Source organism: Rhinopithecus bieti, unplaced genomic scaffold (genome assembly GCF_001698545.2).
Source record: "Rhinopithecus bieti isolate Rb0 unplaced genomic scaffold, ASM169854v2 scaffold_39870, whole genome shotgun sequence".
Classification (NCBI taxonomy): domain Eukaryota; kingdom Metazoa; phylum Chordata; class Mammalia; order Primates; family Cercopithecidae; genus Rhinopithecus; species Rhinopithecus bieti.
In genome coordinates this window covers 2963835-2981771 of record NW_016817144.1, presented here as the reverse complement: position 1 = coordinate 2981771, position 17937 = coordinate 2963835, and the positions used below count along the sequence as shown (strand labels likewise).

The window sequence follows — 17937 nt, the reverse complement described above, 5'->3', positions numbered from 1 at the left end:
CCACTGCGCTCCAGCCTGGGAGACAGCGCAAACTCCGTCTCAAAAAAAAAAAAACGTAAAAAAAAGGTCTGATTGTGGACTAAGAGAGTCTCGGGAGAGAAGAAGCCAGGGGGCTTGAGTTCTGCATAGAATTGCAAACCCAGTGCTTGTCGCTAAGGCGCCAGTGGTTTATCTCTAAGGCATGGATCCTGTTCTGTCCAGATCTCATGGCTGAGGGAAGACTTCAGGGCAGGTGCATTTCACATTCACTGTGGACACAATTTTCTAACTACGGGGAGGAGGCACAGCAGGTTTTCAATACCCAGACAGCAGGAGATGCACTAACTCAGAAAGTCTGAGTCAACTCAAGGGAATTAGCTCTTTTTTAGAAAGGTTTTTTAAATTGACACATAATTGTACATGTTTAGGGGTACATAGTGATGTTTCAGTACGTACAGTGTATACTGATTGGATCAGGGTAATTAGCATATCCATCATCTCAAAGGTTTATCATTTGTTTGTGTTGGGAGCATTCAATATCTTCTTTTCTGGCTATTTGAAAGTATATAAAGTAGAACAGAGGTTACTATAGACTGGGAAGGGCAGGGGGGAGGGGAGATAGGAAACTATTTGTTAAAGGATAAAAAATTAGGCTGGGAGTGGTGGCTCATGCCTATAATCCCAGCACTTTGGGAGGCCGAGGCGGGAGGATTGCTTGAGTCCAGGAGTTGAAGACCAGCCTGGGCAACATAGTGAGACTCCATCTCTACAAAGAATTAAAAAAAAAATAGCCAGGTGTGGTGGCGCATGCCTGTGGTCCCATCTCATCATCAGGCTGAGGTGGGAGGATGGCTTGAGCCTGAGAGGTCAAGGCTGCAGTGAGCCGTGATTGCATCACCGCACTCCAGCCTCAGTGACAGAGCAAAAAAAAAAAGTTACAAAATTACAGCTAGACAGTGTTCTGTAGCATTGTAGGATGACTGTAGTTAATAATAATATAGTATGTATTTCCAAATAGCTAGAAGAGAAGGAATTAGCCCTTCCTCCAAATAGTGTATGTGAGCCAATTAAGCCCCAGGTTTAAATAATGGACCTAAGTTTCCAAACCCAGGCATTATCCTGACAAAGGGTAGAATGCAACATGGCAAGAGTCTTGGAATCTATGGCAACTTTGGGCTTCTAAGATGGGTGCAGAGACACAAGTTTGAACACTCCAAGTTGGCTTTGAATCTAAAAACGTATTGATAAAATAGAAACAGGCCATATTTTAATGAAATAGGTACAGAAAGGCCGGGCGTGGGGGCTCACACCTGTAATCCCAGCGCTTTGGGAGACTGAGGTGGATCGCTTGAGCCGAGGAGTTTGAGACCAACCTGGGCAACTTGGCGAAACCCCGTCTCTACCAAAAATACAAAAAAATTAGCCTGGCATGGTGGTGCACGTCTGTGACCCCAGCTACTCAGGAGGCTGAGGTGTGAGGATTGCTTGAACCTGGGAGGCGGAGGCTGCAGTGAGCCAAGATTGTGCCACTGCACTCCAGCTTGACTGTCTCAAAAAAAGGAAGAAAGAAAGAAAAACAAAAGAAAGAAATAGGTACAGAGGAATGACAGAGGGACTGGATGGAAGACAATGTTTCATTTCACAAGTAGGATTGGGACTGATTTTGTCAAATACCTGCCAATCCTTAGGGTTATTCTATCTGAGGACGTTTCAAAGAAGACAGTAATAAGTATGTCACCCAATCAATACAGGAAAAGAGGCTGGTCAGTTGACCTGTGTATCGATGTCATATCTTGGGTGTTGTGCTTCTTAGAAATTGTTTTCTGTTTGCTTTTCAGGATTGTGAAATACAGTGAGCAGTTCTCATCCAACGATGCCATCATGTCAGGCTGCCTTCCCAGCAACCCCTGGATCACCGATGACACCCAGTTCTGGGACTTAAACGCCAAATTGTATGTATTTTATATATTGGTGTTTTCAAAAAACCATTTTTGAGTTACAGTTCACATGCCATAAAATTCACCCATTCAAAGCATACAGTCCAATGGTTTTTATTATATTCATAGAGCTACAATCAATGTTAAAACACGTTCATTACACGGAAAAGAAACCCTGGACCCCTCCAGCCTTAGGCAACTATGAATCTGCTTTCTATCTTTACGGATTTGGCTATCCGGACATTTCCTATCAATGGCATCAATTGGAATTGGAGGAATGACAGAGGGACTGGATGGCAGACAATGTTTCATTTCACAAGTAGAAGAGGAACTGATTTTGTCAAATACTTGCCAATCCCAAGGGCTACTCGAGTCGAGCTAGACAGTAATAAATATGTCACCAAAATGCGATACAGAGAAGAGGACAGGCTGGTCCAGTTGACCTGTGGGTATTGATTTTCGGAAAAGAAGGACAGGCCCTGGTCAGTTGACCTGTGGGTATTGATTCGGAAAAGAGGACAGGCTGGTCAGTTGACCTGTGTATTGATTTCATCTCTTGGATGTTGCGCTTCTAGGAAATCTAGGAAAGACTATAGGGTCTTTTGTGATGAGCTTTTTTCACTTAGCATAATGTTTTCAAGGTTTATGAATCTTGTAGTATGGATCAGAACTTCATTCCCATTTATGGTCGAATCATCTTCATGGTATGGATGCACTAGAGCTTGTTTATCCATTCATCCGCTGATGGACATTTGGGTGGTTTCTGCCTTTTAGCTATTATGAAGAATGCTGCTATCAACATTCGTGGGCAGGTTTTTGCGTGGGCATGTTTTCATTTCTCTCGGGTGTATATCTAGGAGTGGAATTGCTGAGTCAAATGGTGACTCTATGTTTAACAACAGATTGGTTTTGAAAATTAAAAAATCATATGTATGGCTTTGCAAGTTTGATATCTAATTAGAGTAAACTTAAGTTCTGGGTGGGCAGAGCCCTAAACCTGCCCTTTCCCTTGCCCTTTGGCTCTGTCAGTTTTGAACACTCTTTGCTCACTGGACCTGCACTCATGTGTTATTTGGAAGAGGGGGCAGAGGCAGAAATGCAGGAGAATTCCAGCACACAGAGGGAGGAAGAAGAGAAGGGTATAATGGTCAAGTTAGAGGGAGAGAGAGAGGAGGACAGGGGAGAAAGGACAGGCCTGAGTGTGTGAGGGAGGTGGGGTGATGGGAAAGGAGGGAGTGCCAGGTATAGGTCACAGCTTGGGTCAACACTGCCGAGGCCATGAGGAACACACAGGTGACACTGACCCAGCTGGGTAAGCAGGCCTGGTCTGGGAGGGTCCCACTTCTTATCTCAAGCAACACTGGTACCTATTCCACGTGGCCCGCTCTGGGCAGCTAACGGGTTAAGGAGGCCAATCCTCTGGAGTTGGGGGTCCCCTGTCTACTAAGGTCAACTGCAGAGCCAAAGACTCTAGAGCTATCTTCTGGGGTGGCTTCCCTTATCCTCTGTGGCCTCTGGTTATTGGGGTGCTTCTCTGCAGCCCGTGTCTGCCTCCCAGGGTACTGAATGAGAGAGGCGACCTGTGTCTGCCTGTGGACAAGTGTGTGCAGACGCCGGCTCTCCATGGAGGAGAAGGCAGGGAACCTGGCCAGGAAGAGGGTTGTCCTAGGAGGGCTTGGGGAGGAGAGATGGATGGCAGCTGAATTTTAAGTAAAATGGGGAGCATGGTATTGAAGACAGGTAGAGGTTGCTGGAGAGAAGAAAAGGGTGTGTTCTGTGTAACAACCGTTGATCAGAGGGCACTGGGTGGGTGACAACTGGAACTCCCCGTTAAAGTGGGAAGCCCTGTTCTTTATTGTGGATCCTATATGTTTGTTGAACTTATTTTATATATATATATATATATATACACACACACACACATATATATATATATATTTTTTTTTGGTGCACCTGTCACCTGAGCAGTATACAGTGAACCCAGTTTGTAGTCTTTTATCTCTCACTCCCTTTTCACCCTTTTCCCCTGAGTCCCTGAAGTCCATTGTGTAATTCCTTATGCCTTTGCATCCTCATAGCTTAGCTCCCATGAAAGTGGGAAGTCTTGTTCTTAATGATTTAGATTTTAGAACATTATTACGATTATTGGGGAAGCTTAACAGAAACATCAATGTTCAGGCCTTATCCTCCCAAACCTCTTATTTAATTGGCCTGGGTTGCTCTCTCACCCCTATCGGTGTTTTTTGAAAGCTCTGCTGATTTTCACAAGCAGCCAGGATTCTGAGGCTGGTTTAGAGCATTGATTCCCAGTGTGGTCCCTGGACCAGCGGCGTCCGCAGCACCAGGGAACCTGTCAGACGTGCATATTCTTGGGCCCCACCCACTCCTACTGAATCAGAAACTGTGAGGTTGGGACCCAGCAATCTGTTTCAATGCGTCTTCCAGGTGATCCTGATGCATGTGGAAGTTTGCAAACCACTGTCGTCATCACAACTCAGCTTCTTACTAATTATGTGAGACTTGGCAAATATTTAATCTCTTTGAGCCTCAGTCTTCTTGACAATAAAATGGGATAGTAATACTCAACTCATAGTGTTTTTTTAAGGATTCAATGGTATGTAACACACAGTACCTCACATAGGACAATGCTCTGTGAATGGCAGCTATTAGTGTTATCGGATTTCTTATTGTTTCTACACTTGTTCTTAAGAAAAGTGTAAAACTTGCTTGGCAGGCTTTATCTTGGATCCCATAGACATGAATTATGCCTGGTTCTGGTCCTAGCTGCTATATCAGTGGGAAACATGGTGTGATGGACTTGAAACCTTAGTTTCAAAGGTCTGTGTTAGGTTTAGGAGAATTCTGTAAGGAATAGGGGAGAAAACTGAGTCTTTTTCTGATTCTCTGGACTGTTAGATCTCTGCTAGCTGGGCTCGAATGTCCTACCTGGGATCAGGGAAATCTTTCCAAACAAGGAACGCAGTGGGACCTGCATCTTAGAGGAAGCCCTGAAAGGGAGTGCAGAGACGGCAAACGGGTCTACTCTGAGGCACGTGGCCTGAGGCAGGTACAGGAGGAGCCACCAGCTTCCACCAGAAGCCAGGGCATGCCATGGTGGAGGGGCAGCTGTCATGGGTGATAGGCACCCAGCAGGTGGCAGTGATTGTAGCACCCATCGCCAATGCTGCTCCAGAATTCTCTCCTGATCCAGGTGGCAGGCTGACCCTCTGCTGGCCAGGCTCTAGGCTGTTACCAGCCCTTGGAGGAGGCATTTGAATTCGTTTGTCTTGAAGGCTAAGCGAGCGGGACCTGAGTGTGGGATCCCAACAGTGGGCATCTTCCTCACCGCTGGGATGGTCATGTCTTTGATGTGAGCCCCAGGGGACTTGTCTGTGGCCGCATCTTCCTAGCAAGTAATTACTTGGCTTGTGTGTTATGCAGGGATTGGGAGGAGGAGGAGGATTGGATTGAGCCCTGGGCCATTCGACTAAAGCCTCTTACCCCAACCCAGGCCACCGCCTGGCACAACCCCTACCTATCTGGTGCATTTACAAATCATCCTTGCAGGGTGGAAATCCCAACCAAGATGCGAGTGGAACGATGGGCCTTCAACTTCAGCGAATTGATCCGAGACCCCAAAGGTCGACAGAGCTTCCAGTACTTCCTCAAGAAAGAATTCAGTGGTGGGTCTTTGTTTAAAAAAAAAATTAAAATAATTTACTTTTAGAAAGAGTCCTTTAATGTCTGGCCTAAGGTTTGGGGAATTTCTCAGCAGATGTTTTCAGAGCTTTGCTTATGCCCTCAAACAGTCGCTTCCTTTCACAGCTTTAAGAATGGGACGTGAGCCCAAGACTCATTCTTTCCATAGACTCAAAGAGGCCCCACTGTCTGGGGGAAAATTGCACCTGCTCACAGAATCCACATTTGGATCCCTCACATTTCTGAGGGCTCCATTCATCCTGGATGCCCCCGCTGTCACCCGAGGAGTTCCCGCTCCTTCCAGCCTAAGTATAATGAACCTGGAGGAAGGGAAGGGAGACAGGCAGGCTTTCCCTTTCTTTCTCTTTTGTCCCCAGCCTGATTTTCTTTTTTCTTTTTCTTTTCTTTTGTTTTGGAGACAGAGTCTTGATGTGTCGCCCAGGCTGGAGTGCAGTGGGATGATCTCAGCTCACGGCAACCTGTGCCTCCCAGGTTCAAGTGATTCTCCTGCCTCAGCCTCCCAAGTAGCTGGGATTACAGGCACCTGCCACCACACCTGGCTATTGTTTTGTATTTTTAGTAGAGATGGGGTTTCACCATGTTGGCCAGGCTAGTCTCTAACTCCTGACCTCCGGTGATCCGCCCTCCCCAACTTCCCAAAGTGTTAGGATTACAGGCATCAGCCACTGCGCCTGGCTTCCTGATTTTCTTTAGCTCAGTGGTTCTACACATTCAGTCTGCCTGGGGATATTTTAAAACATATTTTCCTGGATCTCATCCCTAAAGTTGCTTTTAAATTGGTGGGGGTTGGAATCCCTGAAATTTTGGAAACTCCTCAGATGATTCCAATGTGTGGTGATTGACAGCCATCACCTTAACTCCTGGCCTGATTTCTTCAGGGCCTTAGGAGGGTGTGGATTTTAGTGGAATGGGCAGGGCCACATTTTATATCCCATCTCTGGATGTCACCTCATAAGGGGCACTGTGACTTTTTTTTTTTTGATATGGAGTCTCGCTCTGTTGCCCAGGCTGAAGTGCAGTGGCACAATGTCGGCTCACTGCAACCAACGCCTCTGAGGTTTAAGTGATTCTTCTGCCTCAGCCTCCCAAGTAGCTGGGACTACAGGCACGTGCCACGACACGTGGCTAATTTTTGTACTTTTAGTAGAGACAGGGTTTCTCCATGTTGGCCAGGCTGGTCTCGAACTCCCGACCTCAAGTGATCCATCTACCTTGGCCTCCCAAAGTGTTGGGATTACAGGCGTGAGCCACCGCACCAGGCCTTTGGCTTTTTAAATATACTGCACTTCCCGGAGAAGCATCCACGAAAACCACGAGGCCAGATCAGAATCAGGCTGTGCATTCACCACCTTCATTGAAATATTTACCCTTACGGGATTCTTTTACTTCCTTGCTCAGTCCCCAGCCCTGGGGGCATCACGCTTGAGCCTTGGCACTCGGCGGCTTACTACCCAAGATCCACTTGTCTGTGGCACTGCTCCAGTAACGAATCCTACTGGACATGCCTTTAGCCTGGCTGACTGCCGGATGCAGAACATTACATGATAATATGGATTGTTGATAGTCTGCCTCCCTAATCAAGTCTAATTACCACTCTAGAACAAAACCCAGAAAAGATGGATGGACTGGTGAATAAGTGGTTATAGTGCCATCTAGTGGCAAAGTGACAACATACACCCTGAGTTTATTATCTGCCCCCCGCACTCATTCCTTAATGAGAATCCAGCGAAAAGATTTCCCTGTGTTATTTAAACCGTATTATTAGCCATCTCCTCATGAGATTCCTGAGGCTTTAGGTATGAATAGGGCAGATAAATCATCAATTTGCTCATTTACTTTTTAAAAAGATTTTTAAATTGAAATATTTGCATATCATGAAATTAACTTTTTTAAAGTGTACAATTCAGGGGTTTTAGTGTATTCACTAAATTGTGCAACCATCATCACTAATTCCAGAACATTTTGCCACACTAAAAGAAACTCTTTACCCATTAGAATCATCTTCTATTCCTTCCTCTCCTGCACCCCAGCCCTAGGCAACCAACCACAAATCTACTTTCTACCCCTATGGATTTGCCTCTTCAAGACATTTCATATAAACAAAATCATGCACTATGTGGCCTTTCGTCTTCTTTCACTTAGCATAATGTTTTCAAGACTTGTCCGTGTTTCAGCATGTAACAGCATTTCTGTTCTTTTTTTTTTTTTGACAAAGTCTCACTCTGTCACCCAGGCTGGAATGCAGTGGCGTGATCTCATCTCAGTGCAGTGCAACCTGTGCCTTCCGGGCTCAAGCAATTCTCACGCCTCAGCCTCCCGAGTAGCTAGGATTACAGGCGCCCACCACCATGCCCGGCTAATTTTTATATTTTTGGTAGAGACGGGGTTTCACCATGTTGGTCAGGCTGGTCTCAAACTCCTGACCTCAGGTGATTCACCCACCTTGGCCTCCCAAAGTGCTGGGAGGCGTGAGCCACTGTGCCTGGCTGCTTGGTTCCTTTTTAATGACTGCATTATATTTCCTTCCTTCCTTTTTAATGACCCTGTACTATTTCCTTGTTTGTATGTACCACATTTTGCTTATCCATTCATAAGTCAGTGGACATTTGGGTTGCTTTGACTTTTTAGCCATTATGAATAATGCTGCTATGAACTTTTGTGTACACATTTTTGTGTGCTTATTTAATATTTTGGTGGGAAAATATATGTAACATAAATTTTACCATTTTAACCTTTTTTTTTTTCTTGAGATGGAGTCTTGCTGTGACACCCAGGCTGGAGTGCAGTGGCGTGATCTCGGCTCACTGCAACCTCCACCTCCCGAGTTCAAGTGATTCTCCTGCTTCAGCCTCCTGAGTAGCTGGGATTACAGGCATGTGCCACCATGCCCAGCTAATTTTTATATTTTTAGTAGAGACAGGGTTTCACCATTTGGTCAGGCTGGTCTCGAACTCCTGACCTCGTGATCCACCCACCTTGGCCTCCCAAAGTACTGGGATTACAGGCATGAGCCACTACACTTGGCGGAAATCTCCTTCCTTTTTAAGGCCGAATGATATTCCCTTGTAGTCTGCACCATATTTTGTTCATCCATTCTTTTATTGATGGACATTTGAGTGCTTTCCACTTTTTGGCTATCATGAATAATTGCTTGCTTAATTTTCCTAAGCAATCAACTGTCTTTTGCTGTGGGCAAGACAGTTTACATGGCACTTGTTGTCAGGTCAATTACATTTTAGTGAAGAGCATCACTGGTCTGTGATCTCGGTCCAAAGAACGCCCTAAAGTTCATGCTGAAGAGGAAGGACCTCTACAGAGCTGTGGGACAAATGCCAACTAGTTTAGAATTGTGCAGCCTTTTCTAATATGAAACACCCAGGAGCTTTAAAACCATACAGTCGACCCTTGACCAACACTGGTTTGAACTGCACGAGACCACTTAGAGGTGGATTTTTTTTTCAGTAAATATATTTAAAAACTTGGGGGGATTTACAGCAATCTGAAAAAACTTGCAGATGAACTGCACAGCCTAGAAATAGAAAAAAGTTATGAAAAAGTATCATGAATCCATACAATAGATATGTAGATACATATCCACGTATGTGTCTATTGACTGTTTATGTTATTAGTAAGGCCTCTGGTAAACAGCAGGCTATTTGTAGTTAAGTTTTTGGATTTTCCGCTGCATGGGGGTCTGCATCCTAACCACTTAGTTGTTCAAGGTCAACTGTACTGAGAAAGGAGAGGAGAGGATTTTGTTGTTCATTTCTCCACACTGTGACACACTCCACGATTTACACACACACACACACACACACACTTGCTCTCTCGTGATCATCTTTATTTTCCCAGGCAAAAATTGCCACCTGGGACCACCGTGTGAACATATGCATGGTGCCTCTGGGCGCTGCAGGTTAGAGAACTTTGAGTTGGAGGGAGATGAAGGATTTGGGGGAACCTGGCTTTTCCTTCTGGGCCAATTCCCTCTGGCTCAGGTGATGCGCAGTTCAGTTCTGCTCCTGGCCAGACCTTCCCTGAGGGTCAGTCCATCAGCACTGCTGCTTGAGCAGCCTCTCTGTAAGAACCGTGGCCTGGAATATGCCCGCTCAGGGACTGGAAATGATGGGTTCTCTAAGCACAGCCAAACAAAGGAGGAAGAACTCACGCACAGTCATTCAACAGGAGCAAAGGAAGGAGGTCTTTATGAAGAAAACCGTAGGGTAGCAACACATGTATATAAGCCTATTCATGTGCGAACTCATTCAAGCAATATTTGCTACAGCCAAATGCTAGAATAAAAAAGAGTATGACAACCTCTGGGGGGTGATATGAACATTGGCCTGTGTATTGTTGGAGGAAAGGAAGCCGCCACAGTGTGAATGCATTGCTGCAAACATGGTAGGTGCCCATCTAGTTTATTTCAAAGACCACGTATTGAGCAATTACTAAGTTCCCAATGTTCTCCCAGGCCGTAGAAGGGAAGATGTGGCTCCTTTCCTCAAGGAGTATTTTTGTCTAGCATCACAATATACAACAGCTTGTTCTGTGGCAGGAAAGGTGTTCACCGAGCTGGGAAATGGAATCCGTCCTGGCTGACTCATTTCTTTCATTTCCTCTTTTCTTCTCTCAACTTATTTCCTGCCCGGCCCTCATCCATGTGGACTTCTCACCACGCAGGAGAGAATCTGGGGTTCTGGGAAGCCTGCGAGGATCTAAAGTACGGAGATCAGTCCAAGGTCAAGGAGAAAGCAGAGGAGATTTACAAGTGAGCATCAGCCAGGGCGTTGGAAAGCCTTCCCCTGGGCCTCCGAGAACCACCCCATTGCGCTTGAGGTGGAGACTGGACGAGAGGACCACAGCCTGGTGGCTGGCTGGGCCCTGGTCAGCATCGGTTCGCTGTACTTGCCATGCTAGAAATACTTCCCCGCTGCTTTGGGAGGTTTGGGGGTTCCCTGAAGAAAGCCTGGTGAGACATGCAGTGTGAGTCTCCTGTTCCTATGGGAATGTGTCTAGGGGTTAAAAAAGCAAGCTGTCCCGAATTACAGTGCAGAGTGCTCTGTCTTTGACTAAAGCCTTCTTAGGTGTCCTGAGGGCTGTGCGTGTGCGTGTGTGTGTGTGTGTGAGAGAGAGAGAGAGCAAGAGAGAGGGGAGACAGAGAGAGAGAGAGAGAGAGAGAGAGAAGCAGCAACATGGGAAAACCTATTCCTTAGAGATGTGAGGATCACAGGGGAAGGGAGCTCCTCCCACGTGTCTGAGACAGTGAGTGCAGCTTGGGGTAAAAACATGGGTGGGCACATCTCACTCCTGACATCACGGCTCTAGCCCCCACTTGTTCTGAGCAGCAATAAGTCTGTCCCTCTCCAGGCCCGTCTCTCCTCCAAATTATACAAGAGCCAAGCGTTCCAGGTTAAAAGGGTCAGTCCTGTTTTCAATGGCCAAGTGGAGAAGGGGTGAAGGTGTGATGAGGCCCCCAAGGTTGCTGAAAGCCACACTCCCCTTCCCCGACGCTACTCCCCCTGCAGGCCTGGTGGGTGCTCCTGTCCTGCTGTGGTCCCATCTCTGTGGGCTCTTTCATCTGCACTGGCTGCAGTGGACACGAGTCCTGGACACCGAGGGCCCAGCATTTTTAGTTCATGCTCACATGCTTAGCCGTGTTTCCCAAAGCCCAAGCACCACGCTGGGCTGGAACCAGCCCTTTGCAGCCACGAGACTGTGGTGCTGAACTTTGGATAGCAGGCCAAACAGTCCCTTCCTCTGAGGACTTAGCTTCTGGATCCTGGATGTCCTTCCTGCAAATGAACTTAGGTTGCAACACCCCGGTTTCCAGAGAAGCACCTGCAGCACTGAAGAGAAAAGCTTGAGGTCTCACTTCTTCTTATACTTAGGGGTTCATGCACTCTCTTGCAAATTTGCCCAGCTCCTCCCACAGGGAGGGGATCCATGCATTGAGAGAAATGGGGGTGCAGGTGTGGTGCAGTGGGGAGGGCTGACGGTCCAGGAAGGTTCCATGACATCCTTCGCAGTACAACGGGTGCCTGACTGCCTTACACACAGTGACACACACATAACTCCTGATTCTGAAAATCTGCTACAGGAAGCCTGCTGCGTCTGCCATTAGTGTGATTCTCCTTCTTCCCCAGGCTCCCTAGTTACGTAAATCTCAGTTTGAATTCCAAAATTTTAATGTACATCTTAGAAAGGTGGGAAAATATTCATGTGAGTATTTCTAATCCAGCAACAGCTCAGAATTGGAAAGACTGAGAGAGTTCTGCATCCCGACATCCCAGGTAGAGCCACAGGCTCAGGAAGTGTGGCCAAGTTTGGTCTAACTGGGAGCCTTGGCCTGTCTGCCCAGGGGCTCAGACCCCTGGGTTCTGGGACCATGGGCTGCCTCTCACTGCAGCATGTGAGATTCATTACAAAGCACATCTGGATTGGGAGAGGGAGAGCAGAGACCCCCAAAATACCTGTGTGAAGGTATCTTAGCCTGGTCCCAGGTCGGCCCTGGAATCCTGGTGTAGAAGGTGTGAAGTTGGAGGCTGAATTTTTCGCCCTCATGGCCAGGGCCTAATCTGACCCGGGCTTACCCCAGCCCCTTCTTGCTCTCTCTCCTGGAGGCTGGAAACATCAAAGTTAAATATTCGCATTCCCAATACTGGATGTTTCTTGCTTCGAGGAAAAATTGCTTGACAGCCTCTTCAAAAGTTCACGCTCTTTAGTGTCTCCTAAAAAAAACTGCCACCCTCACTTTGGGTAACCTGAGTCACGTCAGTCCTTCCCTTCCAAGCAGCTGGGAGCTTTTCATGAACCCATTTGGTTTAGTTACTTTTACTGACATCTCCCTCCCACTTCAGGCTGTTCCTGGCCCCAGGGGCGAGGCGCTGGATCAACATAGATGGCAAGACCATGGACATCACGGTGAAGGGGCTGAAGCACCCCCACCGCTACGTGCTGGATGCCGCACAGACCCACATTTACATGCTCATGAAGAAGGTAGGTAGATCCGTGCTGAGGATACAGGGTCCAGATAGGCCTTCCATCCCTAGGTACCTGGAAAATTCTTTTTTTTTTTTTTTTTTGAGACGGAGTCTTGCTCTGCCACCCAGGCTGGAGTGCAGTGGCCGGATCTCAGCTCACTGCAAGCTCCGCCTCCCGGGTTTACGCCATTCTCCTGCCTCAGCCTCCCGAGTAGCTGGGACTACAGGCGCCCGCCTCGTCGCCCGGCTAGTTTTTTGTATTTTTTAAGTAGAGACGGGGTTTCACCGTATTAGCCAGGATGGTCTCGATCTCCTGACCTTGTGATCCGCCCGTCTCGGCCTCCCAAAGTGCTGGGATTACAGGCTTGAGCCACCGCGCCCGGCCGGAAAATTCTTTACATATAGGAAAAAGGGAGATGATACATGGACAGCGCTTTGCCGGTTGTGGGATGCAGCTAGGCTTGGGGGCTCATGTCTGTAATCCCAGCATTGTGGGAAGCTGAGGTGGGAGGATTGCTTGAGCCCAGAAGTTTGAGACCAGCCTGGGCAACACAGTGAGATCCTGTCTCTGTATATATTTAAAAAAAAAAAAAGAGAGAGAGAAAAAAACACCCAGAATTGTCAGCCATCTCTTCCCCCTGTCTATTGGAGTGGACTTGCCTTGAGCCCCTCACTCATGGGCCTAGAGGGACTCCTGTAGAAGCTGTGTGCATCCTTATGGGCCCCACTCTGCAGTGGTAGGCAGGTAGGAGTGATGGCATTAGTAATGCTAGCATTATGATAACAGCCTTCATTTATTGAGAGCTTACAAGGTGCAGTCACTGTGCAAAACACAGAACTTTATGCTCAAAGACAACCCACAAGTTAGGCTTTGCTGCTCCAGAATCTAGTGGCTTGGTCAAGGTCTCACCAGAGATGGGGCTGGGATTCATCAAACCCAGGTCTTCCTGGGTTTCAAGGCTGAGCTCTTAGTTTCTGCTGTAGAGTGATGGCAATTCTCACCACCCTGGCCCTAAGCAAATATTACACATAGAGGCATAGTGTCTAGAAGAGACAAATTTGTGTGTGTGTGGTTGTAGTAAGACTCTGTGAGAATCCAGATAGCCCTCTGGATTATTAACAAAGTGTGAATGTGGTGGGAATTTTTAAAAAAATACATGAAGCGAACCTGAGAGAAAAATCAATCATTTTCTTAAGAAACTAGAATCAGAGGCTCAGAGTTAGCTTTAGAGAAGTTGACTAGTTTCATTCTTCTTTGGTGCCATCCTTGACAAGACTTTCTTTGGGTGCTTCAACTTCTCATTATGGCAATGATTTCTTTAATGGCAAAGTATCTTTATAAGATATAGGTTATGTGATATAGGCTATTTGATATAGGTTATGTGATATAGGTTGTATGAGATAGATTATGTGATATAGGTTATGGATATTGGTTATGTGATATAGGTTAGATGATACAGGCTATGTGATATAGACCATCTGATACAGGTTATATGAGATAGATTATATGATATAGGTTATATGATGTGGGTTATATGCTATAGATTATAATGTGGATATAGGCCTATCTGATATAGTTATGTGATATAATATATGAATAGATTATATGATATAGGGTTATATGATAATAGATTATGTAACTGTAGTTATATGAGATAATTTATGAATAGGGTCACATGAGTAGGGTTTAATGTTGATATAGGCTCATCTGAATAGGTTATGTGAATATAGTCTATGGTGAGAACATTATATGATATAGTTATGTGATATTAGTATGAATAGAATATGTATATAGTATATGATAATAGATTTATGTAATATCAGGTTATATGAGATAGATTAATATGATACAGGTTATGTGAATTGTTATGTGATATAGATATTGATATCGTTATGTGAAATATAGGTTATATAATAGTTGTGTGATATAGGCTATCTGATATAGGTTATGTGATCTAGAGTATGTGATATAGATTATATGATGTAGGTTACATGATGTGGGTTATATGAGATCAGTTATGTGATGTGGTTTATATGATGTAGGTTATGTGATATAGGCTATTCGATATAGGTTATATGAGATAGATTATATGATGTAGGTTATGTGATGTAGATTATATGAGATAGAGTATGTGATATGGGTTATATGAGATAAAGTGTATGATATGGTCATGTGATATAGGTTATATGATATAGGTTATATACATTGGTTTGTGTGAATGGTAAATGCTGATTAGCTTTCCTGATTTATATTTCTTCTAATTTACATTTCTTCTACTTAGTCTTTTATTGTATCATTTTAAAATATTTTTACTTTGTTTTTAAAGCATGTAATAATTTAGAATTGCCACCAAGCCAGATTAGCCATTTTCATCCTTTTTTGAATCAGTGGGGTGTCTCTGTGTTTTTCTTACTAGAAGATTCACAGCAGGGTTTCTTTATTAATAATCCTCTTTAATGTATTTTAAAACGTTTTGGTTCCTAAAAATGTAGCTTTCGGCTGGGCGCGGTGGCTTACGCCTGTAATCCCAGCACTTTGGGAGGCTGAGGCGGGCAGGTCATGAGGTCAGGAGTTCGAGACCAGCCTGGCCAACATGGTGAAACCCTGTCTCTACTAAAAATACAAAAATTATCTGGGCATGGTGGTAGGCGCCTATAATCCTGCTATTCAGGAGACTGGGGCAGGAGAATCGCTTGAACCTGGGAGGTGGAGGTTGCAGTGAGTTGAGATCTTGCCACTGCACTGCAGCCTGGGTGAAAGAGCGAAACTCTGTCTCAAAAGAAAAAAAAAAAAATGTAGTTTTCATGTAGCCTTTTAGGGGCTGCCCAGGGAGGCCAGCTACAAGCCAGAATGCAACAGTCAGGTAACTTCAGAAAAGAATGGCACATATGCCCACTGGACTCTCTATATGCCATTATAGCCATGTCCTATGGCGATACACTCAACGTATCCCTGTGGCTCCATGACCCCTATTCCTAGACTCTATTCTAGTTCTCGTAACTTTTACTGCTCCCACTTAGTCTTTAGAATAGTGCCATTTCAATAAATTTTTAAAATATCTCAATCCCTGGTTTGTTGCAGTGGGCTTTGTCCCGTATTGGGTATGACTAGAGTTTTCCGCTGGCTTAAAAGTGACAAGCATTCATGAAGCTTCTCTGAAATTGCCCAGGGTCCCAGTAAACATCCCCATAATTGGACTCTAAGTGTTGGTTGTTTTTGGTTTTGCTTTGGTATTCTCTCGCCTTTACAGCCAAAACACAGGGCAGACAGGGCTGTCAGTGGCTTAGAAGTGGGCCCCGTACTCCTGGCTGCTCATCTTCCTTGAAAGAAAGTCTTGGAGAGGAGAGGTGGGGTGTCCTCTTGTCTCATGCTGGCTTCACTGAACCACGCCGAGGTGGAACTTCATGGGTAGGGTTACAGACTGTAGTTCTCAAACTTAAAGGTGCAGCAGGATTACCTGGAGACTGTTCAGGTAGTTGTTAATTGTTAATTGTTTAGGTATCCTCATGTGAGCAAATGATGACAGACTATGTCTCAGTACATGACCAGCTGTCTCACCTGTTTGGCATGTAGCATGCAGCATATGAGAATAAGTGAAACAAATTAAGCAGTTCTGGGTCTAGTGTACTTTTAACTGTAGAGCTTTTATGCAACTGGCTACATTTACAACATTGGCTGAATCACAGACAATGTTGATAGGATCTGAAGCTGTGAGCTGTAAAACCTGAGACTGTTCAGTAAAACCTGAGACTGCTCAGGCTCAGGGTGAGTCTCCCAGAGTTTCTCATCAGGAGGACTGGGGCAGGCCTGAGAAGTTCCCAGGTGAAACTGATGCTTCTAGGGGGGACCACACTTGAGAACCACTGCTCTCAACACCTCCCCAAACACCTTTCACCCAAGGAGACAAATTCTCGTAACTTCTCCGTTCTACTGCCAAGGGAGGCTTGAAAATGGCAAGGGTATTGGTTTGATTTGACCCATTTTTCCTCTCATAATTACTGTTGTTTTCTTGTTCCCACTAGGATTCCTATGCTCGCTATTTAAAATCTCCAATCTATAAGGAAATGCTGGCCAAAGCTATTGAACCTCAGGAAACCACCAAGAAAAGGCAAGTGAAATTATCTGTAATTGCTGGCTGACTGCTGTTTAGTTTACAGAGAAGTGAGGGTCTCTTTCAGCCAAATGGCTATTATGGAGATATTTGCTTGATGAAAATATTGGGGATTGGGAAGTATTGCTCAGGGAATGAGTGCCTCATTTGCTTCATAATGCCCTGAGATCACTCTAGCAAGATTTCCTTAGTAATTACCACCAGTGAGTTTTGTTTCCTGAATGCTGGCTTGAAAGAGTTTGGATGATCAGACCAATAATTACCCTTATCACAAATGGAAGCATCTCCTTGGTTTTTTTTTTTTTTTTTGAGACGGAGTCTCGCTCTGTCACCCAGGCTGGAGTGCAGTGGCCGGATCTCAGCTCACTGCAAGCTCCGCCTCCTGGGCTCACGCCATTCTCCTGCCTCAGCCTCCCGAGTAGCTGGGACTACAGGCGGCTGCCACCTTGCCCGGCTAGTTTTTTGTAGTTTTTAGTAGAGACGGGGTTTCACCGGGTTAGCCAGGATGGTCTTGATCTCCTGACCACGTGATCCGCCCGTCTCGGCCTCCCAAAGTGCTAGGATTACAGGCTTGAGCCACCGCGCCCGGCCAATCTCCTTGGTTTTTAAACTGCTACGTGTTACCTTCAGACTGATGTATGGGAATTAATTAAGCTACATCCTGGTATTTAAATTGTTCTAAGACCTCAGAGAGAATACCAGACTACACCCCAAGAGAAAATGCTCAATGGAGGGGAAACGGACAGTAATGGGCTAGGTATTCTTGCTGCCTCCGGGAACCATGTTTTAGAAGTCCATTAACTCGTTCATTCTCACTTTTCTTATTGGAGATGTGGATCATCTCATCTGGTAGAGCCACTGGGACAATGGACGAAATAATGTTCTGAGGGGCAGATTGAACTCTTTTTGGGGGGAGTTCAATCTGCAAGGATTGAAGATTCAAAATAGTAATCGAATGGCAGCTTGAACAAAACTGTAAGGCTTTGGAAGAGGTTTTTCCCCTGGCAATCATGTGTCCTGTCCCTGCCCCCCATAGTGACTGTTCCCCTGTTTGCCAGGTCAACCCTCACTGGGCTCCTTTCCAGCATCTTCCATCAATTCAAAGGGGGATGGCTGGACCAAAGCCTTTATCAAAGGAGAGAAAAAAACAAAACAAAACAAACAAACAAAAAAACAACTTGGTTTCATTCTTGAGGATAATGGCCCTGTTAT

At 45.5% G+C, this 17937-nt stretch overlaps 1 protein-coding gene across 4 annotated transcripts in view; it reads left to right on the top strand.

Moving 5' to 3' along the window:
* Nucleotides 1–17937, top strand: part of RGS9 (regulator of G protein signaling 9) — a 107364-nt gene that overhangs the window by 70944 nt on the left and 18483 nt on the right. For all 4 annotated transcript variants that reach the window (XM_017855855.1, XM_017855856.1, XM_017855854.1 and 1 more), the window contains 5 exons: nucleotides 1818–1931; nucleotides 5484–5599; nucleotides 10314–10401; nucleotides 12491–12629; nucleotides 16637–16722. In XM_017855855.1, coding sequence (XP_017711344.1) covers nucleotides 1818–1931; nucleotides 5484–5599; nucleotides 10314–10401; nucleotides 12491–12629; nucleotides 16637–16722 — 543 coding nt within the window. The remainder of the gene's footprint in view (nucleotides 1–1817; nucleotides 1932–5483; nucleotides 5600–10313; nucleotides 10402–12490; nucleotides 12630–16636; nucleotides 16723–17937) is intronic.